The sequence below is a fragment of the Bubalus bubalis genome, chromosome 18 (assembly GCF_019923935.1).
Source record: "Bubalus bubalis isolate 160015118507 breed Murrah chromosome 18, NDDB_SH_1, whole genome shotgun sequence".
NCBI classification, from domain to species: domain Eukaryota; kingdom Metazoa; phylum Chordata; class Mammalia; order Artiodactyla; family Bovidae; genus Bubalus; species Bubalus bubalis.
In genome coordinates this window covers 39,713,652-39,738,101 of record NC_059174.1, presented here as the reverse complement: position 1 = coordinate 39,738,101, position 24,450 = coordinate 39,713,652, and the positions used below count along the sequence as shown (strand labels likewise).

Genomic DNA, 24,450 nt, shown 5'->3' with positions numbered 1-24,450 from the left:
TCAAGGCTATGATTTTTCCAGTGGTCATGTATGGATGTGATATTTGGACTATAAAGAAAGCTAAGAGCCGAAGAATTGATGCTTTTGAACTGTGGTGTTGGAGAAGACTCTTGAGAGTCCCTGGGACTGCAAGGAGATCCAACAGTCCGTCCTAAAGGAGATCAGTCCTGGGTATTCATTGGAGGGACTGATGTTGAAGCTGAAACTCCAATACTTTGGCCACCTGATGTGAAGATCTGACTCATTGGAAAAGACCCTGATGCTGGGAAAGATTGAGGGCAGGAGGAGAAGGTGATGAAAGAGGATGAGATGGTTGGATGGCATCACCAACTCAATGGACATGGGTCTGGGTGGACTCCGGGAGTTGGTGATGGACAGGGAGGCCTGGCGTGCTGTGGTTCATGGGGTCACAAAGAGTTGGACACCAACAACACTAATGGAAAATCAAAACAAAAAGAAACAGTTACTGTGTTTCTGACTTTAAGAGCCATATATCATTATAAAATAATTCAGAAATGTATGAAGACTAAAAACCTGTAATGTTGCTAGCCAAAGATAACCACAGTTAACATGTATTTTAAGGATTTTTATTATGTGTATGATACACATTTATAAATATTTTTAGAGAAATATAATTATGGTTTACATACTATTTAATAATCTGATTTTCTCAGTTAATAACATGGTGGTGGTAGTTTAGGCACATCCAACCCTTTGCATCCCCTGGACTGTGGCCGGCCAGGCTCCTCTGTTCATGGGATTCTCCAGGCAAGAATACTGGAGTGGATTGCCACTTCCTCCTCCAGGGGATATTCCCGGCCCGGGAACTGAGCCTGGGTCTCTTGCACTGCAGGTAGATTCTTTACCAACTGAGTTGTGTAAACACTTATTTTTACCACAATTAACATCACTCCAAATTCTAACTTATCATGGCTCCACGTTATGATCTTTAACATACTTCTGAGGGCTGTACCATGACTCTGTACACGTGTGTGTTTTGAATGTGCTACCTTCTGCTCACTGGTCCTTAAGGTGAGTGTGGTTTCAGCCAGCAGACAGCCAGGGTCAGAGACTGACGAGGGCTATCAAAAGGACAAAAGAGGGTGAGGAAACCCATCCTTCCTCTCTGAGGCCCCTGGGTTCTGAGCTGCTGTGTGTGGGCAATGGCTCAGAACCTTGGCTTACAGCAGGGGGACAGGCGTGTCAGCCCTGCATCTCCACGCAGGTAGGTGTGGAGGCACCTGAATTCGGTCGGCCAGGATCTGAGTGAATAGCTCCTCAGGGAGCACGCAGCTCACGAGCCCGGTATCACCTCCAACACTGGCGCTGACACTGAGTCGACGCTGCGTGGGCCCCGCGGGGAGAGGGCTGGAGGAAACCTGTTTCGAGAGAGAAGGATCAGGAGTCAGAATCCAGAAGTCTGGTGTTTCAACAACTCCTCCACTTAACAGGCCACGTGACCTTGGGAGAATCATCTAATCTCTGGGTCTCATTTCCTCATCTATAAAATGGGGGTTGTACTGTAAACTGGAAGATTCCTATCTCACTTGAATAACTGCTGTAAGTTTCGAGTAGGAACACTGTGGAAGATGCCTTGTATGTGTATTGAACAGCAAACATTTGTTCATTCGTTCAAACATTTGTTCACTTCCACTCTCCACCCTGCTTCCTCCACAAGTAGCTGTATCTATTTTCACACCTTTACTGACTCTAGAGGAAGATGGCACCAATTTCCTTTAACTATGCTTAATCCTGGTCTCCCCCGCCACGTTTCCTTGGAATCTCTTTCCCTCTTGGGAAGATCATCATCTGATACTTCTCCAGGAGTTCCCATCTTTACAGAACCAGCTTGCGCCTCTACCTCCTTTCACAGAAAGAACTCTCTTGACCCTGGGTTTGCTCCTCTAATGATTATTTGATCTTTTCTCCCTTTCTTTCAAATATCTCAGAAGCTTGCACTCATCTGACTCTGGTTCCTACCAACAATCCACTGTGCCACCCACTCTTTCTGGCTTCAGCCCCTGCTATTCAGCTGAGATTGTTCTTGAAGTCCCTCGGCACATGACTCAAACTCTCTGGCTTCCTTATGACTTTTCAAGACTCCCCTGCAGCCCTCCCACAATTTATATTAGTGGGTCCATCCTTAACATTCCTTTAGAAGTAGGTTGAACCACATGAAGTTGTTGCAACAGAGGTCTCAAGTGGTTGAATACTGTCAATTTCATATCAATTTCGTATGGTTTAACCTAATTCTTTTTACATACCTCTTTTGTCCTAATCTCATTTTATTCCAAATAAAATGTGTGGTGATCACCCTCATCAGGCTCTTAGTTCAGCCTGAGTGCAGGGTTTTGCTTTATTTATCTTCACTTTGCCAGGACCTGACCTGCTTCACACCTGGTAGAAGAATACTCCTTTCAGGAATGGTACAGGGGCAGTACCCAGGCCTGCCTGGCCAGGGCACCTGTAGGAATGAGGTTGTGCTGACCCAGATGCAAGATGCCAGGAGGAGGAGGGGTAGGAGAAGGAGGGGGGTTAGGGGGGAGGAGGAGGGGGGATCCCAACCCTCCTTCTGGGGAGCCCTGATTTGTACCTGGGGCGTTTCAGACGAGTGCTGGTGATGCTGCTTCTGAGACCCAGAGCCATGGCTCTCTGCCTTGCCCTTGGTGAGTAGCACACTCCCACGCACAGGCTTGGTAGGTTTCACTTCGGGTGTTACCAGAGTGCATTCTGAAGTTAACTTGCTCAGGGTCTCATTGCTGAGTCGCATTTGTCCCACGGCATTTTGACTCGCAGCAGTAGCCTCCTGGGCTACACGGAGAGAGTGGGTTTATATTGAAAATCACCTCAGGATAATAAGGAAATAATAGGGAGGATGGCAAGTTGAAACCTGGTGTGATTCTTCTGGGGATGGCACAGCCACCTCCACTTGCGGCTTGTCCAGCAGGGCTGGGAGAAGGGGCTCCACCACTGGGGGTGGATGGTGATGATGGGGGGTGTGTGCCCAGTCTGGGCTGGAGCCCCGGCCTACACTGCTCATCTTCTCAGGGGATCCCACAAGACTTTGCCCCACCTTCTCTTCCAGCCCAGAAGGTAATCATTTCCGAAACTGCTGGTACGACTACAGCCTTGCCTGCCCGGGAAACCTCTCATGATTATTACTGTGCTGTTTTACAGTCTTTTATTCTCACTAAATCTTCAAAATCCAGCACGTATCATACACTTACAGCACATCTCAGTTTGGACTTGGCACATTTCAAGCGGCCAGCGGGTCCTGTGTGAGACCCATAGGTTTAGACTGGTCACTTCCACCTCAGTACAGTCAGCTGACTTCACAGCAAACGGCACATGTAGGTCTGGATTTAACCCCCACCATTGAAAGGGCTTTCTATGAAGTCACCAGTGACTTCTGAACTATGAACTATAGCTGTCCTCTTCTCAGGGATCATTTGATTTGAACTTTCAGCTACCTCTGATTATATTCACTTACTGATTTAATACATGTTTGTAAATATTTACTGTGTCTGCTATGCGCCAGGCACTGCTCTAGATGCCAGGAATACATTAGCAACAAAAACTAACACAAATCTCTGCCTTGGAAGCTCACATTCCCGCTGGGGTAGGGGGAAGACTGACAGCAGAGTAAGTAGAATAAATAGTATGTTAACTAGGGATAAGGACTATGAGAAAAATAAAGCGGGAAGGGTCCCCGAGACTCTTAACTAGGGCTCTGGAGAGACATCAAAGTCCTTCTGGCCCCCCCTCCAGCAGCCCTTCTGATTGCCCCTGCCTCTGACCCTCACTCTGCCTTCTCCACTTCCCCTGGCTTCGCTGCCTCTGCCTGCTCCTGAAAGATAAGTGTTCTCCAAGGTCCCATCCTGCCCTGTGTCCATCTCTCTCTTCTCTTTCTGGAACTTTCTGGACTGACTGATTTCCTATACTTCAGCAGCCACATCTCTCACTTTGTTGAGGAAGTCTCTCCCAATCTTTAAGCCTTTAGCTTGACATTACTTTCTCAGGGAGTTCAAATTTATGATTTGTCAAGGGACATCAACACAGCTCCAAAGACCTCTGAGTAACGCAGTTTGACAGAAAAGGAAATCAAAAAAATCTAACAGAACTGAGATTATGATGCAGCTTGGGGTTCCCACTAAAGGGTGCCAGAATATGCCACCCCCAAAAAAGACTATAGGCGCTCAGGATACGCAACCTCAAAACATGCTGCTTTGACATACTGGCTATTCTAAGCTGTAGGCACTTGAAAAAAGCAGTAAATGCAAGGAGTGGCTTTCTCTGACCTCCCCCTAGCCACTCAAAGACAGAGTCTCCCTAAGAAGCTCCACTGTCACAAATCCCGTCCAGGGAAGTTTCATCGACCAGGGAGATGGACTTTCATCACAGAAGAAAGACTCAAGTCCACACTACACCCAAACCATCAGAAGTCATCATACCTCCCATCCATCCTCCTAAGGCCCCATCATCTTTCCTAAAAACCACTGACCCTCCCCAACAGGACCACAAGCCCCTTTCCTTTCCCTATTAGGTGGTATTTACTTCTGAATTCTAAAGCCATTCATTTCCCCCCTGAGTATATTGCCCATGGACACACGAAGCATACATGTTAATAAACTTGTTCTTCTCTTGTTAATTTGCTTTTTATTACAGGGGCACTCAGTCAAGAAATCAGAAAAGTGGAGAGAAAATTTTTTCTTCCCTACACCACTAAAAAGCTGTTTCTCTCATCTTCCTGGCAAAGAATCTCCCATTTCTCCTGAAAGCCCCAGCCAGGTCTATGAACTAGTAAGCGTGGGACACCATCAGGAATGACATCATGCTGTTCTAAACATTCCTATTAAAAGAATGAGTCTACTCTCAGCAGGCACTCAGCTTTATAGTCCATAGATTTTTTCCCACTGAGCAGCTGCTCTCCTGCCCCGCAGGTCTTTAGAGGATCTGAGGGAGTCAGGATTCTTAACCTCTGGTGGGTAGGGCCACACTACTTAGTACTTAGTAGTAAGTACTACTACTATGGGGTTTAAAAACCTAATTTTCCTCTCCAGTAAGCTTTCTCCTCCCCCATGTTCCCTGTCTTGGTAAATGGCGTAACTCTCTTTCTGGTTTCTGTGACTGGTCATTGAGTGTGGCCACCTTGAACGCCTCCCCCTCTTTCAATTCCCTGCCATGCAGGTCACTCTCAGCCCCACTCACATTCAGCCTCACTACTGCTTTCTTTACAAGATACCATGAGAGTGCCTTTCCTCCTGTGACTTTCTGGCTATTTCTCCCACAGGGTGAAAAGTGCCCAATTCCTCTTTTCCTTCAGTTTACAATCCAAATGCCTCATCTCAGCACTAAGGTCAACTGTGATTGCCCTCAACCTGTCTTCCCACCTCTAACTTACCGTCCCTGCTCTCTTGGTCTGGAATGTCCTTATCTTCATCTTTGCCTGTCAACATTCTCCTCCTTCAAAGCCTATTTCCCTGAAAACTTCCCCAGATGCTTGTTGGAACTCAATTATCTCAAAGTTGGTCTGCTGCAGAAGCTGGTACTTCTGTTATATACTGTCCTCTGCTCTGCATGTCAGTCCCCACTCCAGGGGTCACCCACAAAGATGTGGGCCATCCTCACCCTGCTCCCTGTAGTGCCAAGTGCACTGGGCAGCCAGGAGAGTGGATGTCTGTGGGAGAGAATTCTCTGGGCTGCTGATGGGCAACAGGTTATAAGTCAGCCTTCAGTGGAGCTGTGGGAGAAAAGCTCGGCGTGGGGGGTGGGGGTAAACTGAGTATCACCAGTGGGATTAGGGCCAGTTGGCCACAAAGAGTCAGAGGAAATGGCTCTCACCAGACTCTTCCTCCTTCATGGACTGCTCTATGGCAGCCCGAATGCAGAGCTCCCGGGCGCGGATGCCTGCGACGTTGTTGCTGTCAGAGATGGCTTCCAGCATGACAGAGTCAAGGTTCAGGCAGGCAGCACTGTAGTACCTGGCCATGTTGACTGCGGTGGCTGACTTTCCTACAAAAAAGGTCAGGGGATTGAATTTCACAGCTCTCATTTGCTCACTGTTCTCAACAGAAGAAGTTTCTAGGTCAGAGGCTCCTATAAAGTGACCTCTCCAAGGTCCCGGCCTCTAAGTATCTCATGTAGCAGCCAAGAAAAGAGGGAAGACTTGAGCCAGGAGTCATAACTAGGGGTTCTGGTCCTAATTCTACCCCTGAATAGCCATGTGCTATGGCAATCCACATTCCCTCTGGATTTTCTCCTCAGCTTAAAAAGTGATTCTAAAAGATGAACTTTAAAAATCTTGTAGCTCTTACTTCCCTCATTCTACTGGGAAGAGACTTTTTTGGTTTAAAGAATAATTTGTGTTGATGTCTGTTTTTCTCATTCAAAATACCTGCTCATTAAAAAAAGAAAGCAGAAAATTCAGAAATAACAGAAGAAAAAAAGATCCATAATTTACTCATCCAGAGAGATTATAGTTAACATATGGCTGCTATTTATGCATCTGTAACTATTTTATTTACATTTCTTATAAAAAAAGTAGTGGGCTAGGTGGTAGACTGAATAATCCCCCACCCTAAGATGTCCACATCCTGATCCCTGAAGCCTGTGATGTGCTGTGCTCAGTCACTCAGTCGTGTCTGACTCTTGGTGACCCCATGGACTGTAACCCACCAGGCTCCTCTGTCCATGGAGATTTTCCAGGCAGGAATACTGGACTGGGTAGCCTTTTCCTCCTCCAGGGGATCTTCCCAACACAGGGATTGAACCCAGGTCTTCCATATTGCAGGCAGACTCTTTACTGACTGAGCCACCAGGGAAGCCCAGAGCCTGTAATACGGTACCTTATATGGTAAAGGGACTTTGCAGGTGTGATTAAATTAAGGATCTTGATGTGGGGGAGTGCTCTGGGTTATCTGGGTGGGCCCAATGTAATAACAAGGGTCCTTACAAGAGAAGCAGGGTGGTCAGAGTGAGAACAGGTGATGTGATGATGAAAACAAAGAGAAAGAGAGACAGACAGACTAGAAGATGCTATGAGGCTGGTTTTGAAGATGGAGGAAGAGCCCATGAGCTAAGGAATGAAGATAACTTTTCTAGAAACAAGAAAAGGCAAGGAAATGGATTCTCCCCCTATGGCTTCGAGAAAGGATGAACCCCTGTTGACGCATTTTAGACTTCTGATCTCCAGAACTCTTACCAAAGTTTTAAGTCACTAAATTTATGGTTATTTGTTACAGTAGCAATAGGAAATGAACAGAGATTACAAATTGTAAGCATGATTTTTTTCCACTTAAAACGATATATCATGAGCCTTTTTCTATTTATTTAATACACTTCAGTGGTACTTTTTAAAATTGTCGTAGTATACATTCAAAATTTACCATTTTAACTGTTTTAAGTGCACAGCTTAAAAAGCTAAGTATATTCCCAGTGTTGTGCAACCATCACCACCATCCATCTCCCGCATTTTTCATCTTTCCAAACTGGAATTCTGTGCCATTAAACAATAAGCTCTCATTCCTCCCTTTGCTCAGCCTCTGGAAATCACCATCCTACTTTATGTCTCTATAAATACAATGACTCTGCTGCTGCTGTTGCTAAGTCGCTTTAGTCATGTCCGACTCTGTGTGACCCCATAGATGGCAGCCCACCAGGCTCCCCCGTCCCTGGGATTCTCCAGGCAAGAACACTGGAGTGGGTTGCCATTTCCTTCTCCAATGCATGAAAGTGAAAAGTGAAAGTGAAGTCGCTCAGTCGTGTCCGACCCTCAGCGACCCCATGGACTGCAGCCTTCCAAGCTCTTCTGTCCATGGGATTTTCCAGGCAAGAGTACTGGAGTGGGGTGCCATTGCCTTCTCTGACAATGACTCTAGGGTCCTTATATAAATGGAATCAAACAGTAATTGCTATTTCACGTCTTGCTTATTTCACTTAGCATAATGTCTTCAAGGTTCATCTATGTTTTAGTGTGTGTGAGAATTTCCCTCCTTTTATGGGTGAATAATATCCCATTGTACCACATTTAGTTTATCCACTCATCCATCAATGGACCGTTGGGCTATTGTGAGTAATGCTGCCATGAAAATGGGTGTACAGGACCCTGTTTTTAAAGGTGATATAATTTACTACATGAATGCATGCGTGTGAAGTCACTTCAGTCATGTCCTAGAGAATCTACTATGGTTTAATTAACTAGTCCCCCATACTAATATACTGTATACTTCATACTGTATACTTCAACTGCTCCCAAATTTTTAGTATGGCCGACAATGTTGCAGAGAACACCGAATGTAGTTAGTCTTTATCCATATGATTACTTTCCTAAGAGAAATTTTTAGAAATAATACTGCAAGGTCAAAGAGTTTGTGGAGAAGGACATGGCAACCCACTCCAGTACTCTTGCCTGGAAAATCCCATGGATGGAGGAACCTGGTGGGCTGCAGTCCATGGGGTCATTAAAAGTCGGACACTACTGAGCGACTTCACTTTCACGCATTGAAGAAGGAAACGGCAACCCACTCCAGTGTTCTTGCCTAGAGAATCCCAGGGATGGGGGAGCCTGGTGGGCTGCCGTCTATGGGGTCGCACAGAGTCATACACAACTGGAGCAACTTAGAAGCAGCAGCAGCAGCAAAGAGTTTATACATATTTCCCCCACCACTCTTCTTAAACGACTTAATGTCTTGGATTTTTCTTTAATATTTTAATGCTATTAAATTATTGAAAGAATACAAGCTCCAACAATTCAGAGATGTATTAATTAAAAATGAGATGTCCCTGCTCTTTCTCTAACTTTGTATCTTTGAAGTTGGCAATGTAACAATTTAGGGATAATTCTTTCTTTGTTACATAAATCTCAAACAGAAGAGTATTTTATTGCCTCAAAAGCTGCACTTGCAAATTTCACTGTAAATTTCTCCCAAAGGGGCAACTCTTTAGGCCTGTGCATACCTGACAAGGGCGTCCCATGGATGATGATGGCGATGCCTTTCCGGTTCTTGGCCATGCGGCCTTCTGCAGAGATGTCAATACCCAGGTAGCGAGCAATGGCCTTGCTCACTGGGTTGTTCTCTACTTCTCCAACCTCCTCCACAGAGTGGCTGTCAGTACTCTGAATCTTGTCAGCTACAAATTAAAAATACACGTGCGCATATGCGTGCGTGTGGACACACCCACAATTCACACGGGTTCTGATGAAAATGGGATGACTTTTCTTAGTCTACATGTTATTTTAAAATGACCAGCACAATCTGCTGCAGATGTTGCTGCCAGCGTCACTCACCTCATAGCAGATGAAACCACCCTTTTTGGCTAATAATTTGTCCGTAGCTACTAGAATTGAAAACACAGATTACTCTCTGATTCTTAATCCCATTTGGGGGAATCTCTCCTGCTTAAAAATAACACTGGAAACTAGTGTTTGCAATTGTAAGGGATACGGCTAAATAAATGATGGCCTGCTCAAACTGTAGAATCAACGCATGACCGTGCTAGTTAAATGCATTTTATGGAGAAAGGTGAAAGACACTGAACAGACTTTCCACTTTTGCTTAGAAGGAACTGGTACCCAAACATTAAAATGCATGATTACTTTGCAACATGAGTTTTTCCAGGCTCTCCTCATCCTCCTCTTCCTCCGGGTAGGTCTTGGACTCGACCATTGGGATGTGCCGCTCTTCCAGGTTGGACGTGACAGAGATCCCTCGGCTGAGCGAGGTCCTCTTTGTGCTCGCCGAAGTGCCCTGCTCTGACAAGGGACCATCGTCCTCTTCTGCCGGGGGAAAAGGATGGAAGCACACAGGAAGAGTCAGGAAGAGGACCAGGGAGATGGGGCAAAGAAGGGAAGAGAGACAAAGAGGAGAATCACGGAACTGGTTACCGTCAGCCTGGGCCATCTGACCCAAATTGAAAAGAACTGCAGTCAGTCTGCCTCCAAGTTTCTCTGCCCAGAGCATTTCCACATTTTAACATTAAAAAAAAAGATACCAAAATTATACATTCGCTCCAGAAAATCTGGGAAATTTCAAAGAGCAAAAATGATAAAATTTAGCTGCAGAAAGCGATACCAAAAAATGGTAGTACAGGAATGGCAGCTTCATCGGATACCAGAGTGGAAGAGCCGCAGCCTCTCAGATTTTTAATTTTTCCAAACTGAAGATGGGATCATACTTTACGCACACCAATTTGTAGCCTGCTTTCCTCCTTTTCATGAGCATTGCTGAGCATATCTACTACTTTATTTGCCCCGAACCCTCCTCACTGTCCTGATTCCACAGAGTTTCAGTGGGTGCATTGGGTTGTCATTGTACAAGGTCTGCTCTGCCCTGGAGCTTAGGCATCCTCTTTGTTTAATTTTGGATTTGAGTCAGAGAGGTTGTAGCTCCCCTGGGAATGGCACCAGTGCAACTTGGAGCTGCTAGCCTTCCCTGGACGTGGTCTGGAAGCAGAGGACGATGGACCCTCTCTGTGACAGTAGAGTGAGCAGGAGCTCAGAGAGGTGCTGGGGAGGAGCAGAGCGAGCGCTTCCCTGGACTCTTGCTGGCCCTCAGGTCGCAGCTCCAGACCAACTTTTCATGGGCCAAATGGAAAGGTGCGGAGGACAGGGATGAGAGCAACAGGGCCCTTCCTGACCCTCACTAAATCCTCTCTGCCCTAAAGCTTCTAGGGCTCTCTGCCTTGGGCTACCAGGCAATTCTGGGTCCATCCCCCACCCCTTCCTGACTGTGAGCTCTCAAAGGCAGGGACTGGTTTCACTGATCTCCCTTCCAGCACGTCAACTCAGTGCTCAGAACACAATGGGTGCTTGTTATGGACTTAACTAGTTTCCATAAAAGTTATTTGCTGAAGTCCTAAGCCCCTCACCCCCACCCCGGTATGCCAGAATGTGACTACTTGAAGACACAGCCTTTAAATAGGTAATTAAGTTAAAATGAGGTCATGTGAGTGCCCCAGTCCATCCACAGCCCAACACAACTGGTGTTCTTACAGGAAGAGATTGAGACACAGACACACAGGGGGAAGTCCCTGTGAACACAGAGTGGGAAGACAGCCATCTACAAGTGAAGAAGGGAGGGTCATAGAAAACAACTCCACCAGCACCTTAATCTTAGATCTCTAGCCTCCAGAATCATAAGAAAATGTTTCATTTGGTTAAGCCCCCCAGTCTGTGGTATCTGCAATGGCAGTTCTGGAGAACAATATGCTCAGTGAATACAACCAGAAGACTGGGTGGACAGGCAGCCTTCTTCTTTCCTCTCCTTTTAGAGCAAACTAATGTTCTCCAACTAGCTTCTGTCTCCCTGAGAGACAATAAAACAGCTTTAAGGGCAGGAGAAACGGACTTCACCCATTCACTTTAACAGCACACATTTATCGGACACTATGATGTATCAGGTGCTGGTCCATGCACTGGGTTTACACTGGGGAATACATGGTCACTGCCTTTTGGGGGCTTCTTGTCTAGAGGGGGAGATGGGTGTGAAGAAAATACACATGATGACTATTATGCAGAAGAAAGAAAGAAAGAATGGGGAAGGTGAATTTCCAGGATGAGGGCACAGGGAAGAAGGGAAGACAAGCAAGCACCCCAACAAGCTACACGATCCTACAGGTCACCCTGCAGGTCACCCTGGAACCCTGATGTTTAAGTGTACACAAGGGGGCCCCTGGGCAGATAACGGATAGCCTGGGGATGCTGGGCAAGAAAGGGCAAGATTATAAGAGCACAGTCTAGCTTTGTGATTGAGGTTATGATCATGGAGGGTCCTTCCTCATGTGAACTCCCACCCCTACCTCTCGTAGGGCACTAATGTCCACCATGCGTGACAGATTACCTTGCATCACCTAGGCACACACTTGGAGGCTGTGGAGTAGAGTGGTTACTGTCATGGACTCCAGAGTCAGAGAGATCTGGGTTTGAGTGCTGGTTTTGCCACTTAGAACTGTGGGCCTGGCTTTTCAGTGCTTCCTCTCTCATTTGTATGTGTGAAGCCCTCAGCACAGAGCTTGCAAGCATCTAGCAAGCATCCTTCTATATCTGCATTAGCTGTTTTTAAGCCTCGACTCCCCACCAGACTCCAGTGAGAGCAGAATGTGTCCCAGCGTGCGCATCCATACAATGGGGACAACAGGGCCATTCTGTAAGGGTTAGAAAGGAAATCCCCAGGACACCTGAAGCCTGCCTGGCACCTGGCGGGTGTTCAGTAACTGGTTCATCTCCCAGTAGAGATATCTTAAAGAAGCGAGGGGCTCCAGAGCCGTTGAGTTCTCACCGTTCTCCTGCGCCAGAGTCTCCAGATATTTCACCTTCATCTGCTCCTCTTTGGATCGCTTTATCTCCCTGAAGTACTCATACACCTCTGGGGGCAGCTTCTCCCCCGGAAGGCGAGGAGGCAGCAGCAGAGAGTTGTAGGAATCATAGCCCTTCAGTGTTCGCAAGATCTGCGCAAGAACGGGAGTTGCTGTTGGTCTGACTGGAAGCTTCCTCCCCACAGCCCCACGTGGGCCTGCCATCCACCTCATGAAAGCCCTACTTCTACCCAAGGCTGTGGTGTGCACAAACACTTTCTGGACCTCAAACGGTAGGGTCCTCTTCAGGGGTCTAAAGTGTAAGGTTGAGTCCTGGATATAGGGGATATATATAGGGGGTATAGGATTTTGTGTCTGGGCATTTCCCATGTGGAAAATAATTTTCTCCTTGTTTTTAAAAACAACATTTACTGTTTTTCTTTTGTTTTTTTCCCCATTGACAAAAGTACAGAACTCAATTATCCACTTTGAGTGACATGTTATTAAAAAAAAAAAAAAGGTTGTCTCATAAATAGAGGATATAGAGAAAAACAGGTAAAATGGCATTAGGTATGTATGTGCATACGTGTGTGTATGTGTGTATGTGTGTGTGTGTGTGTGTGTTTGAGAGAGAAACATAGAGACAGATGTATATTAGGGTTGTCAGATGAAGCATAAGATGCCTAGTTACATTTGAATTACAGATAAAATAACTGATAATTTTTAAAGTATGAATTTGTCCCACATTGTTTATCTGGAAGTCAAGTTTAATTGGGGCAACCTGTTTTTCTACTAAATCCAGCTACTCTAGGATGTATGTATATTTAGTATAGAAGACAGCAAAGTCAACTCCTAGAAAGCAATTACTTCCTAAGTTACTGGTGTGAAAAATCAGTTAGGTAACCATTCTCCAAGATCACCAATTTTAGTTGTTTGAAAACCAATATTAATGAGCTTATTCTAAAATTTACATGGAAGAACAGAGGGCTAAGGATAGTTAAAATGCTAATGAAGAAAAACAGAGAGGACTGTCCTACCAGATATCAGGACTTATGAAGCTGGAGCAACAGACTGGGAGGTATAGATGCTGGGACAGACAAACTGAAATAGAGGAGAGAGTTCAGAATAGACCCATGTGTATGCAGAGCTTTGATACCGGACACAGGCGGCACAGCAGATCAGTGGGGAAAGCAAGGACTGGTCCAAAGATTGGCTGACATAGAGACACAAAGGCCTGGCCAACTTGCTTCAACCAGGCCAGCGTTAAAGAGCCAGCCCAGGTGCACAGCGTCCTGTGGGATCAGCTGAACTCCCTGTGCCACATCGTCACAGTTTATCTCCTCGTCTACCCAGGCCTACGGTCCTTATTCTTCACAGGATCATCCCTGAGACCGCTCCCTGATAAACCTTCTGCATGCAAATCTCAGAGCCTCAGATTCTGCTTTCCCCAGACCCTGGCCCACAGTGAAGGCTGTTGAGCCAACACAAGCCATTGAACACTTAATATTACCTAATATTACCTAGCTTGCTTCCAGAGGGACAGAGTCCCACTTGGAGGAAAATTTCTGGATACAGAATCCAAATTGGGCAGAGCATAAACACTGGATGTAAAGACAATATTCAAAGGCCAAGTTGGTGGAGAGTCCAGAGGAAGCAGATCTTAAATGCATACTACTAAGTGAAAGAAGCCAGTGTGAATGTCTACATACGATATGACTCCACCTATATGGCATCCTGGAAAAGGCAAAACTACAGAGACAGTAAAAAGATCAATGGTTACCAGGGGTTGGGAGGAGGGGGGATGAACAGGTGGAGCACAGAGGATATTTAGGGCAATAAAAATACTTTATACGACACTATAATGATGGATACTTGTACATTTGTCTACATCCCTAGAATGTACCGAGAGTGGACTGTAAACTATGGACTTTGGGTGGTTAGGATGTCACACAAGTTGATCAATGGTAACAAATGTACCATTCTAGTGAGAGAGGTTGATAATAGGGGAGGTTATGCCTGTGTGCGGGGAGGGGAGATATGAGACATCTCTGCACCTTCCCCTCAATTTTGCTGAGAATCTAAAACTGCTCTAAAAAATTAAATTAAAAAAAAAAATGGATAAAGCGGAGCAATTGTAAAATATGCAGCCCAGAACCAACTTGGGGGAAAAAAGGCAGACTTAAGTCCTAACGTGATTACATTAAATATAATGTAATATATAAATACCCCAATTTAGACACTGCCAGAGTATATTAAAAAGATGACCCAAATATATGCTGTCCACAAGAACCTCACTTCAAATACAATAACTGTGGCATATGTTCTTTACTGTTTTAACTATAAGCAGGAATTAGTTTTTCAATTAGTTGTTTAAAATGTATGATGAGATCACAAAGAAGCAATGAATTCTCTCAAGGCAAGGGAAGTAGGTCAGGAAAGACTGTGAAGTGGTCTTTAAATTGACAGGGAAGGGTTCATAGGAAGAAGGAGCAAAGGTCAGGAGTTGTCCAAGCAGATAGGAGAGTACCTGGCAGGGCCCAGCAAGTGTAGGAAAATGGAGTTTGGTTTCAGTCTGTGCTCACCTTCTCTTCTACAAGATATTGCTGGTCAAATTCTAAGGAGTAAAACTCAATGGGAAAGCTGCAGGGATTCTTCACCACCACCTCGGCCTCATCTCCAGCTGCGTAGGGCAGCAGGGGCCCCAGCTCCAGAACCGAGGGACTAAACTCCAAGCGTGGTTCTAGACCTTGCCCCTCCACCAGCAGAGTAAGCTTTTGAGCACTCTGGGCAATCTGGAACACCAAGGTTTGGCTGTAGACTTTCTGGGAAACATAAAAACAAAACAAGCATCTGAATCTGTTTCTGTTGTGTGTCAGGTAAAACTGATAACCACTGGAGAACAAAATGGATTCTGTTTAGATTAAGAAAGAGAACTTTTCTTATAAAACAGCATGAGAACAATTTAGATTAGAGTGTTAATGCTGGGAATCTAGCATGCCAGGCACTGTACCAGTGCTTTACCACAGTCCTCAGAATGTTGTTCTCATACCCTTCAGGACCTCCAATGTGCTCAGATGTCCCACTGCCATTATCTGCACCTCTGGACTCTCCTTTCATGGGCCCTGTGTCCCATAAGTATAGGGCAGGGCAAGGCAGGGCAGAAATGCTGGAGAAATACCACCTTCTGGGAACAATCCTCAGTCAACGATTCTCGGGAGTTACTGTATGAAGACCTGAGCTCCCTCACTCCTGGGGAAGGAAAATTCTGAAATGTGCGTTTTGTATATTTTCTCTGAGTTTGCAGTGGGATTAAGATCCAGTGTCCAAGGTAGCTGGCTCAATCTCACACCCTATTAGCTGCCTTCCTTTTCCTCATCACTTTCTACTTCTCTATTAGTATCCCCTACACTTCCTACAGCTTACACTCAAATTCTTGACTCCAAGTCTGTTTCTTAGAGAATCTGAATGATCATACTTCTATTATTTGAAGATACAGTTAAGCAACTGGTCAGAGATGATCAGCTAGGGCAATCAATTCATCTCATACAATTACAATCCAATACCAGGTGACAGTGACACCAGTTACCCTAATCTGGTTTCACTGAGAAATCTATTAAAATGCATATTCACAGGCCCATTCCTAGAGACCTTGACTTGGCAGAGAAAGGGTGGGAGTTCTGCACTTTTAACCAGATCCCAGGTTATTGTGAAACTTGGGCCCATGGCTTGGGTTTGGATGGCATGATTGACTGAGCAATTTGGGGAGCTTTTGAATACCTTAGTTTAAAGGGGAAAATCAGATGGATGGAATGTGTAAGGATGTGGATACAAGTTCAAAAAATACCTATTGTTGGAGAGAGTAAGAAACTGAATTATTGGCTGTGAAGCTTTTCTATATAATTATGAGTTTAGCATCTTATGTGATCCAAACTTCTATATATTTAACTGCTTTTTAGGGAAATAGTTCTAAAACATTTCATTCATCTCCTTGTATTCAGAACACGTTATAATGTCTAGGAGTTGTTAGTGGGGACACCAATAGTTTCTCTGTGCTCCCGGTGCTGGTGCAGATAAAGGTATGGATCGTATGGATTGCAAGGCTAACCAGTTCCTAGTATGTGTGTGTGCTCAGTCACTTCAGTCGCGTCTCATTCTTTGTGATCATATGGACTGTAGCCTGCCAGGCTCTTCTGTCCATGGGACTTTCCAAGCAAGAATACCGGAATGGGTTACCATTTCCTTCTCCAGGGGATCTTCTGACCCAGGGATTGAAACTGCGTCTCTTATGTCTCCTGTATTGGCAGGTGGGTTCTTCACCACTAGCTCCACCTGGGAAGCCCTTGTACACAGCCAGTAAATTTCTCTCCCAACATTGCATTCCAATGTTCATAACAGCACTGTTTACAATAGTCAAGATATGGAAGCAACCTAAATGTCCATCAAAAGATGAATGCATAAAGATGATGGGGTACATATGTACAATGGAATAAAAAAGAATGAAATAATACCATTAGCAACATGGATGGACCTAGAGATACTAAGTGAAGTAAGCCAAAGGCAAATATCATATGCTATCACATATGTGGAATCTAAAAAAGTGATACAAATGAACTCATTTACAAAGCAGAAACAAACTGGGCCACAGAAAACAAATTCATGGTTTCCAAAAGGGATAGTGGGGTGGGGGCAAAAATAAAGCCTTTGGGATTAACTTATATGAACCACCATTAACAAAACAGGTAAACCAACAAGGACCTATTGTATAGAACAGTAAACTCTACTCAATATCTTTTAACAACCTATAATAGACAAGAGTCTAAAAAAGAATATATATATATTTATATATAACTGAATCACTTTGCTGTGCACTTGAAACTAACACAACATTGTATACTGTAAGTTAGCTATACTTCAATAAAAATGATGCGTAAAAAATTCCTCTCCCATTTGGTGGAAATATTTTATTAATTTTGATCAATTCTAATTCAGCATTTATGGAATTGTGCAAACAAATCTATGTTTTTTACTATATTTACTGATAATTCTTTCATTCAGTAAGACGTCCAAAATCTTGAGTAACCCCGCTCATAGTCTTAGGACTTCCTAAGAATGACAAACACGTTAGTTTTCTTTTCTTTTAAAGGATCAGAGAGATTTTGATGATATTAGAAACAGGGACTCTATTTTAGAATCAGATATGAAACCATTCACTTTTCTTTCTTCTCACTAGATTCTTAAGCATCTCATCAAACCTGTTACCCGGAAAACAGGAGTTAACTATAGGTGTTTTATAAAACTCACATCCATTTCTTCTTTTAAAAGAATAGAGGAAAAACATCTCCCAAATGCATTAGGCTTTGAGCAAAAGTCTTTACAGTGTAACCTCTTGAGATCCTCTCTGGTTCTAGGATTTTATCATTTTTCACTGTGTTCTTTGTCAGGAGTAGCAGCAGCAGCAAAAGAGACATTTGTGAGGCCCAGGGAGTATGTTTATCAGGAAGTACTTATTATTATCACAACTACTGATGATAATAGTAAGTAGATATTGAGCCAGGACATATAGAGCAGAATGCTGTGCATTTTATTCACAGTAATTCATTTCCTCTTCAAAATGACCCTAGGAGGTAGCTATTGCAGGTCAATAATGTCTTACCTGAAACCTTAGGGGCCAGATGCTTTAAAAATTCAGATTTTTAAAAAGGTAAACATACCGCATGCCCTATGTTATAAAGTATCCTCTGCAGGGTCCCCTGGAATCAAGCACATTATTATTTCTGTGGCTGTAGTGTTTGAGTCTGCAAACCAAGGCGGGTAAATAAAGGTTAAGTAGTTTCATGTCAGCTCAGATGAGGTTTTTCTGCCAAATGAATTTGGGTCTGAAACTTATGAAATTCTACCCCCCCCACCCCCGTTTCTAGGTCTTATTGGATTTTGAAATTGCAATAAGGGATTTGGGGACATATGATATTATTATTTTTCATTTTATCTGTGAGCAAACTGAGGTCTAGTGAGGCTGAGTAATTTGCCCAAAATCATGCTCCCTCCAAGCACAAAGGAAGAAGGCCACTAAGCCAGGTCTACTGATAGAAGTCAGGGTGTTAGATAGGAATCGGCAGCAGCGGTGCTCCTAACCACCAGGACGACAGCTCCGGTATGAACCAGAGTATTGGATGTCATAAGCAGAACAACGAGGGACGGGTCACTCAAAACTTCCCTGGAGATCAATTAAGCATGGACTTCGAGTAAATCTCAGAGAGATCCAGGGAGTCTGACTATATTTCTTTAAAGCTTACCTCCTCTTTGGGCATGAATTTCACTTGCATGTTGGACCTCTCACCAGGATCCAAGACCCCTGAAGTGGGCTGAATCTCAAAGATCCGTGTCTTTGGCTTTAATTCAGCACACAGTTTGCGTCTTAAGTATTTTGGCATGTGTTTCTCCAGCTGGTGAAGTAATATTAGACAATTAGATCATTTTCTTTGGAAAACGATTCCATTCCACTCACTCAACCCATGTTTACTGATTACCTCCCAGGTGTCAGGGGACGTGTGGAACCTGGGACACTAAGATCAATAGGATATTTGCCAGACAGCATGACCCGATAGGCCCTTGAGTGTTGGGCTGAGGGCCGACATTTTATTCAGGAGGCAGTGGTTGTCACTGAAAGTCTTTGAGGGTGAAATGAAGAGAGTGAAAGTCTAGAACTATAAAACTGGCATAAATGGAGATGGGAAGAAGGCGACAACGGGCCAAAACTCACTTACCTTGCTAACAACTGGCTTATGGCTCTGGACAAACCATTCACAAGGGACTTGGAGGTGATTGGAAAGCTGAATAGTTTCCACAAGGCACTGTCCACACTGAATCGTGGCAAACTCCACTTTTCCACAAGACAGGGTCATACTGGGAATGGTCACCTTGGCTTGCAGACAGATGTGAACTGGTGGCCCTCCAACCACCTAGGGTGGGCATAAAATTGCTATTACCACATAGCACAGGCTTGGAGGAAGAATCATGGCTTTGAAATAGTTGGGATCATCACAGGGTGGTCAGCAAGCAGGGCTGGAAGCTGGGGAGGATCAGCTGGACCCAGTGGCGCATCTTACCTTGATGGGCAGAATGACCTCTTTGTTGCCAACAGAAACATTGCCCCCTTGTGTGTCGAATCGCACTTCAAATGTTTCCGTTTCACAGTAAGGCAGATTCTTCACACGATCTAGCTCAATACTAAAGCCTGGACCAAGACAAACAAAACTTCTTTGTGGGAAGGAAAAGTAGCAATCAAGAGCTGCTCTAGAGAGAGCCCATCTGAGCCAGGACAATCCCTCAAAGTGTTGACTAATAGCCCAGCACTTCTTTCAGTTGATCCCAGAAGAAACATAACCACCTCTCCAGGACAGTACAGCTGGGCACCTTGTCAGAAATGACAGCATACAATAGGAAGGGTCTCCAGCCTGGTCACCTGTGTCATGAAGGACACGCTTCTCTGCATGGAAGGACACTGGAAAGTGACTGGTGTTGGTGATCTTGATGATGTGGGTTTGGACGTCACCGAGGATGATGTAGCCAAAGTCCAGGATGTATTCTGGGAGCTGGACTCTGAAACAGTGAACAAGCTCTCCTTACCACTCACGTTTCCATATGTGAGACAGGATGAGGCTCTCGTCTGTTCCCTCTGCAGAAGTCCCTTCTGTGGGGACTTCTGGGAGAACCACCACTCTCCAGAATGGAGGCTGGGGACGGGACACCTCCCCCAGGAGACCACACTTCTGCTGTAGCCCTCATCTCTAAATGCAGTCAATGCTGGTCCTGAAGCACCTGAAGCCCGGCCTGTCTATTACACAAAGTGGGAGGTTTCTAAGAGGCAGAGACCTGCCTGGCTGGCTGGCTGCTGGAGAACAGCAGATATGTGAAGCGAGTGGATTTCATCCCAATGTGATCAACCATTAATTCAGGGAGCACTCTGGTGGAGAGCACCACCAGCTCTGCTACATTCTGAAACAAACGTGACAGGGAAGGTCGCTTACTTGATTGGCTTACGGCGACTCCGATGGTAGAAGTCATCCATGGAAGCAGGGACAATTGATTTCTGATGTTCTATGGCATAGTCTTGGACTATAAGTCGCTCTACTTCCATCTGGAGGTGAGCATTTAACTGGAGCAAGAGAGAAGAGCACATGAATAAACTCTTTTAGAATATGCATTCTCAGTGGGGGCAACTTCACCCCAAGGGGGCAAAAACTACTTTGTGGAGGCAAAGTCAGAAAATCTTAGATATTACAATGGCTTGTGGCCCTCCAAGGGGTCAGAGTACATAAATAGATATACAGTATAACTATGGGGTTAAATTTTTTATTGTAGGATAGAGTGGGCTAAACAAACTGTGCATCTATGCCATGGACTATTACTCAGCAGTGAAGTAAGGAATGAACTATTTATGTTAATGGTTCTCAAGGGCATTATGCTGAATGAAAAAAAAACATCTCCAAAGGTTGCATATTGTATGATTCCATTTATATAACTTCTATGCTCATAACAAGAGTACAGAGACGGAGAACTATAGTGGTTGCCAAGTGAAAGGGGTGGGGAGCCTGGGGATGGCTACATCAATGTAAGCATGTAAGGGCAAAAACAAATTAAAAATAAGAGGCTCAAGGGAGTTCACGGTTGCTGAGTGGTTAGTATTCTGGACTTTCACTGTTGTGGTCCAGGTTTAATCTGGGAACTGAGATCCCACAAGTTGTGCGGCACAGCCAAAAAAATACAGAGGCTCAATTCTCCCTGTTAAAAATAAGGGTGGAGACCTATTCCAGCTTCACTTTTCTTGAGCATTTACTTAAGAAAACTTGCAAGTTCTTTCTTTGTCTCTTAGAAAGGTTCGATGCACGATACTGGATGCTTGGGGCTAGTGCACTGGGACGACCCAGAGGGATGGTATGGGGAGGGAGGAGGGAGGAGGGTTCAGGATGGGGAACACATGTATACCTGTGGCGGATTCATTTTGATGTTTGGCAAGACTAATGCAGTTTTGTAAAGTTTAAAAATAAAATAAAATAAAAAAAAAAAGAAATATATATATATAAATATTTTTAGAGGGTAAGCTTTTTGTCAGCTTCATAACCCAGGAGTGTCTTTCTCAAGGACCTGGGAACCATCTCTTTGACATGGTTTGACATCTCTGTGCCACCATCAAGGAATACAGAGCCCCATCTCCCAGTTTCCATGGAGGGACAGAGTCCAACTTTAGAGGACTCTATCATAAAAACACAAGAGGTTTGTTTTCCCTTTGGGTAAAGCCAATTAGCTAACACAGATGGTCATTCCAATTACCATGTGAGTTCAGCATGAACTAAGTGTGACAAATGGTGCTGTCTAGTCCTCTTACCCGAGGACTAGTTATAGTTCTTAAGGACTAGTTACTGTTTACTTTGAGAACATGCATATAATGGGTTATATATAGTGGGATTGTATCTGCTTGGCTCCATGAAAGACTGAGATTTCTTTCTGTCTTTGCAATCTCTTAGCAGACTAGCAGAAACATGGAGCACTTTCTACTTTAATGCTTATCAATAATAAAGTTGGATTCTTTCTTCATGGAGAGATATTGTGGGTTGGAAAGAGAGTTTGTTTGTAATTCTATTTTCCCTTAACAAGCACAAGGGATACTTAGGAGATGAAACACTTCTGTGTTTTAATTGTGGTGGTATTTACACAAAGCTATACATGGAAAAAGTGGGTAGAATCACACACACATACAGATATGCATACACATGTAGACATGCAGACAGACAGACACACGAGTACATATAAAACTGATGAAATCTGAATAAGCTCTGTGGCTTGTACTAATGTCAGTTTTCTAGTTTCTATATGGTTCTATAGTTACATAAGATGTTACCATTGGGAAAAACTTTTTTTTTTTTCCTTGCAGCTTCCTGTGAATCTAGTTCCTGTGCAGAGTGAGGCCAGTCTTACCTCAGAAGAATTGTCATCAGGCACAGTCTCCTCTGGTGTCTCTAAGTGATAAAGCGTTTCACATTTATTGTACTCTTTCTCTAGGTTTTTTCTGGCCTGATTTAAGAAGATTTCATATTTTTCACATCCTGTGGGGATTGGAATTAGAAGTAAATCTGGATGGCTAGAAATATACGAATTATGTCTAAAACATAGATTCTAAGCTCAGGGTCAATAAAATGAGAAGGGAAGTGAACTTTGTGATACCTCGCCTACCATGTTTTCTCTGCTTCAGAGGATATTTTGTACCAGAGACCTCACTGAAGTTTATAACATTATGCTTTAGTGAGGTACCGTCTAGTTCTCAAGAACTTCATGGCAGTAACATCCTGAGTCAGTTGTGGGGTGACCAGCTGGATCCCAGCTTTCTTGCTATTTCTCCAGTTTAAGCACAGATGGCTGCACCACTTGGGAAACCTCTCCATGTTGGACAAACCCAGATGGATGGCCACCCTTAGGCTGGTCTTCATGTTTGTTGATTATTTATTAACTAAAAGAATATATTTGATTCAAGTTGCTTTAACTACAACTAAATAAGCTACAGTCCCCCCCGAATCAGGGAGGATGGGCAACGGCCGGAGAAATGTCAGACACCCAAGTTCACCAGTAAGCTAGCACAAATTCAAATGCCCAAGTAGACAAAGTAATTAAAGTGCCTTCTGTGAAATCACAGGAAGTGCTGAGGCTGTGGTGAACTGGAGCAGAGAAAACCCAACTAATACTCAGATTTAAATTATTTTAAAGCTCTGTATTGGTTAAACATGTGTACTGCCATAAAGAGGCCAGATTGGCATCCAGTTTTCAGCCATGAGGCAAAGGATTTCCTTCTTGAAATTGTATGTGGAGCTGGACTAACCTATGTCTGGTTGGAACTCTAGATGGTAGAGAGTAACATGGTCTTAGATTTACTAACATTTGTGTTCATATTTTCAGGAAGCAGACAATTGGGATATAATGAATCAACAGGTGAGTTAGTGACTTTGGGGAGTGGGGTAGGAGGAAAGGCTGAGGTGGGAGAGCTTAGTCTGAAGCTGCTTAGGCAATGTGGGTTTCAAGGAACTTCAAGAGTGAAAAGCTTCTCTTGACTCCTCATCCTGCAGCCCATGTTAGGAAGAAAGAGCCAGTTAGTCCATGGCTCAAAAAGCTGCTTCGTTGAGCTTCAGAATCTGCTAAGACAGAAATACTCTGGTACAGAGTGATGGCTCCGAGAGTTGGATGTTGCCCAGAAAAGCCTTGGCTAGGGATGTGGGCAGACAATTAATAACTGTCTAAAAAAAAAAAATAACAGTCTAAATTAGCCCAAACTGAGTAATGCCAGCATAAGGGGTTGGAACCTTGGTTGCTTCTCTTTACAGTTTATATTTTGAGAATTGTACTCCTTGCAGTAAAATTAGCCGTAGCCTTCTCAATGGCCAAACGTGAGTGACAACTCAGGGAGAGAGTGCAGCTGGAAGGAACATGCCATAGAAGAAAAGGCATTTGGAAGTACGAAGTCCTGATCACTCTGTAATTTAATAATGGCGAAATTGGCCAAATGTCTTAATTTGGGACTGTCATGGACATATCTTGTTGCACTTGTCTCAGGTCATCCAGTCAACTTCAACTCTTGATGTGTTTTGCAACTGAGGAATAACACAAAAGGAGGACTGCCAAACAAATAATGCAGACTGCCAGCACTCTTGAAAAGCAGCTAAAATGCATCTTGTCATCCAGTGGGGAAATATTACAGGGGTAGAAGCACCTTTGAGGTTCCTGGGGAGATCGAGGCAGATTCGGGGAAAGATTCCCTCTCCACTCAGAGTAATATTTTCTGGGTCCAGGTGGGCAATCTGTATCTGGAAACTTCTTTGAAAGATCTCAGGCACTCCAGGTAAGTAATAAACCTTCAATACTTGCTCTTTATGGGAACTGATAAAACCCTATGTGGCAGAAAGATCAGAGAGAACTTTAAGTAAAATTTACAATAGACTCTTGCTTCCAGCAGTTTGATGCACTGAATAATAACCCCAAGGGGTTAGTGTATGCCATAGTGTCCACTCACACTCCTCTCCCAAGATTCATTCCTATGCAGATGTGAGAAAAAGACAGACAATAGAAAAATAGGAAGCATATATGGGCAGGCATTTCATAAAAGAGGAAAACGGA

The 24,450-nt window shown here is 44.1% G+C and overlaps 1 protein-coding gene across 1 annotated transcript in view; it reads right to left on the bottom strand.

The window, feature by feature from the left end:
• HYDIN (HYDIN axonemal central pair apparatus protein) overlaps positions 1-24,450 on the bottom strand; it is a 420,256-nt gene that overhangs the window by 81,352 nt on the left and 314,454 nt on the right. Inside the window, exons 30-43 of the mRNA XM_044932144.2 lie at positions 24,047-24,224; positions 22,267-22,394; positions 20,319-20,446; positions 19,754-19,890; positions 19,398-19,525; positions 19,056-19,250; positions 18,585-18,734; positions 14,874-15,113; positions 12,276-12,444; positions 9,596-9,775; positions 8,956-9,129; positions 5,842-6,012; positions 2,594-2,811; positions 1,242-1,379 (exon numbers count right to left, since the gene is read on the bottom strand). Coding sequence (XP_044788079.2) covers positions 1,242-1,379; positions 2,594-2,811; positions 5,842-6,012; positions 8,956-9,129; positions 9,596-9,775; positions 12,276-12,444; positions 14,874-15,113; positions 18,585-18,734; positions 19,056-19,250; positions 19,398-19,525; positions 19,754-19,890; positions 20,319-20,446; positions 22,267-22,394; positions 24,047-24,224 — 2,334 coding nt within the window. The remainder of the gene's footprint in view (positions 1-1,241; positions 1,380-2,593; positions 2,812-5,841; positions 6,013-8,955; positions 9,130-9,595; positions 9,776-12,275; positions 12,445-14,873; positions 15,114-18,584; positions 18,735-19,055; positions 19,251-19,397; positions 19,526-19,753; positions 19,891-20,318; positions 20,447-22,266; positions 22,395-24,046; positions 24,225-24,450) is intronic.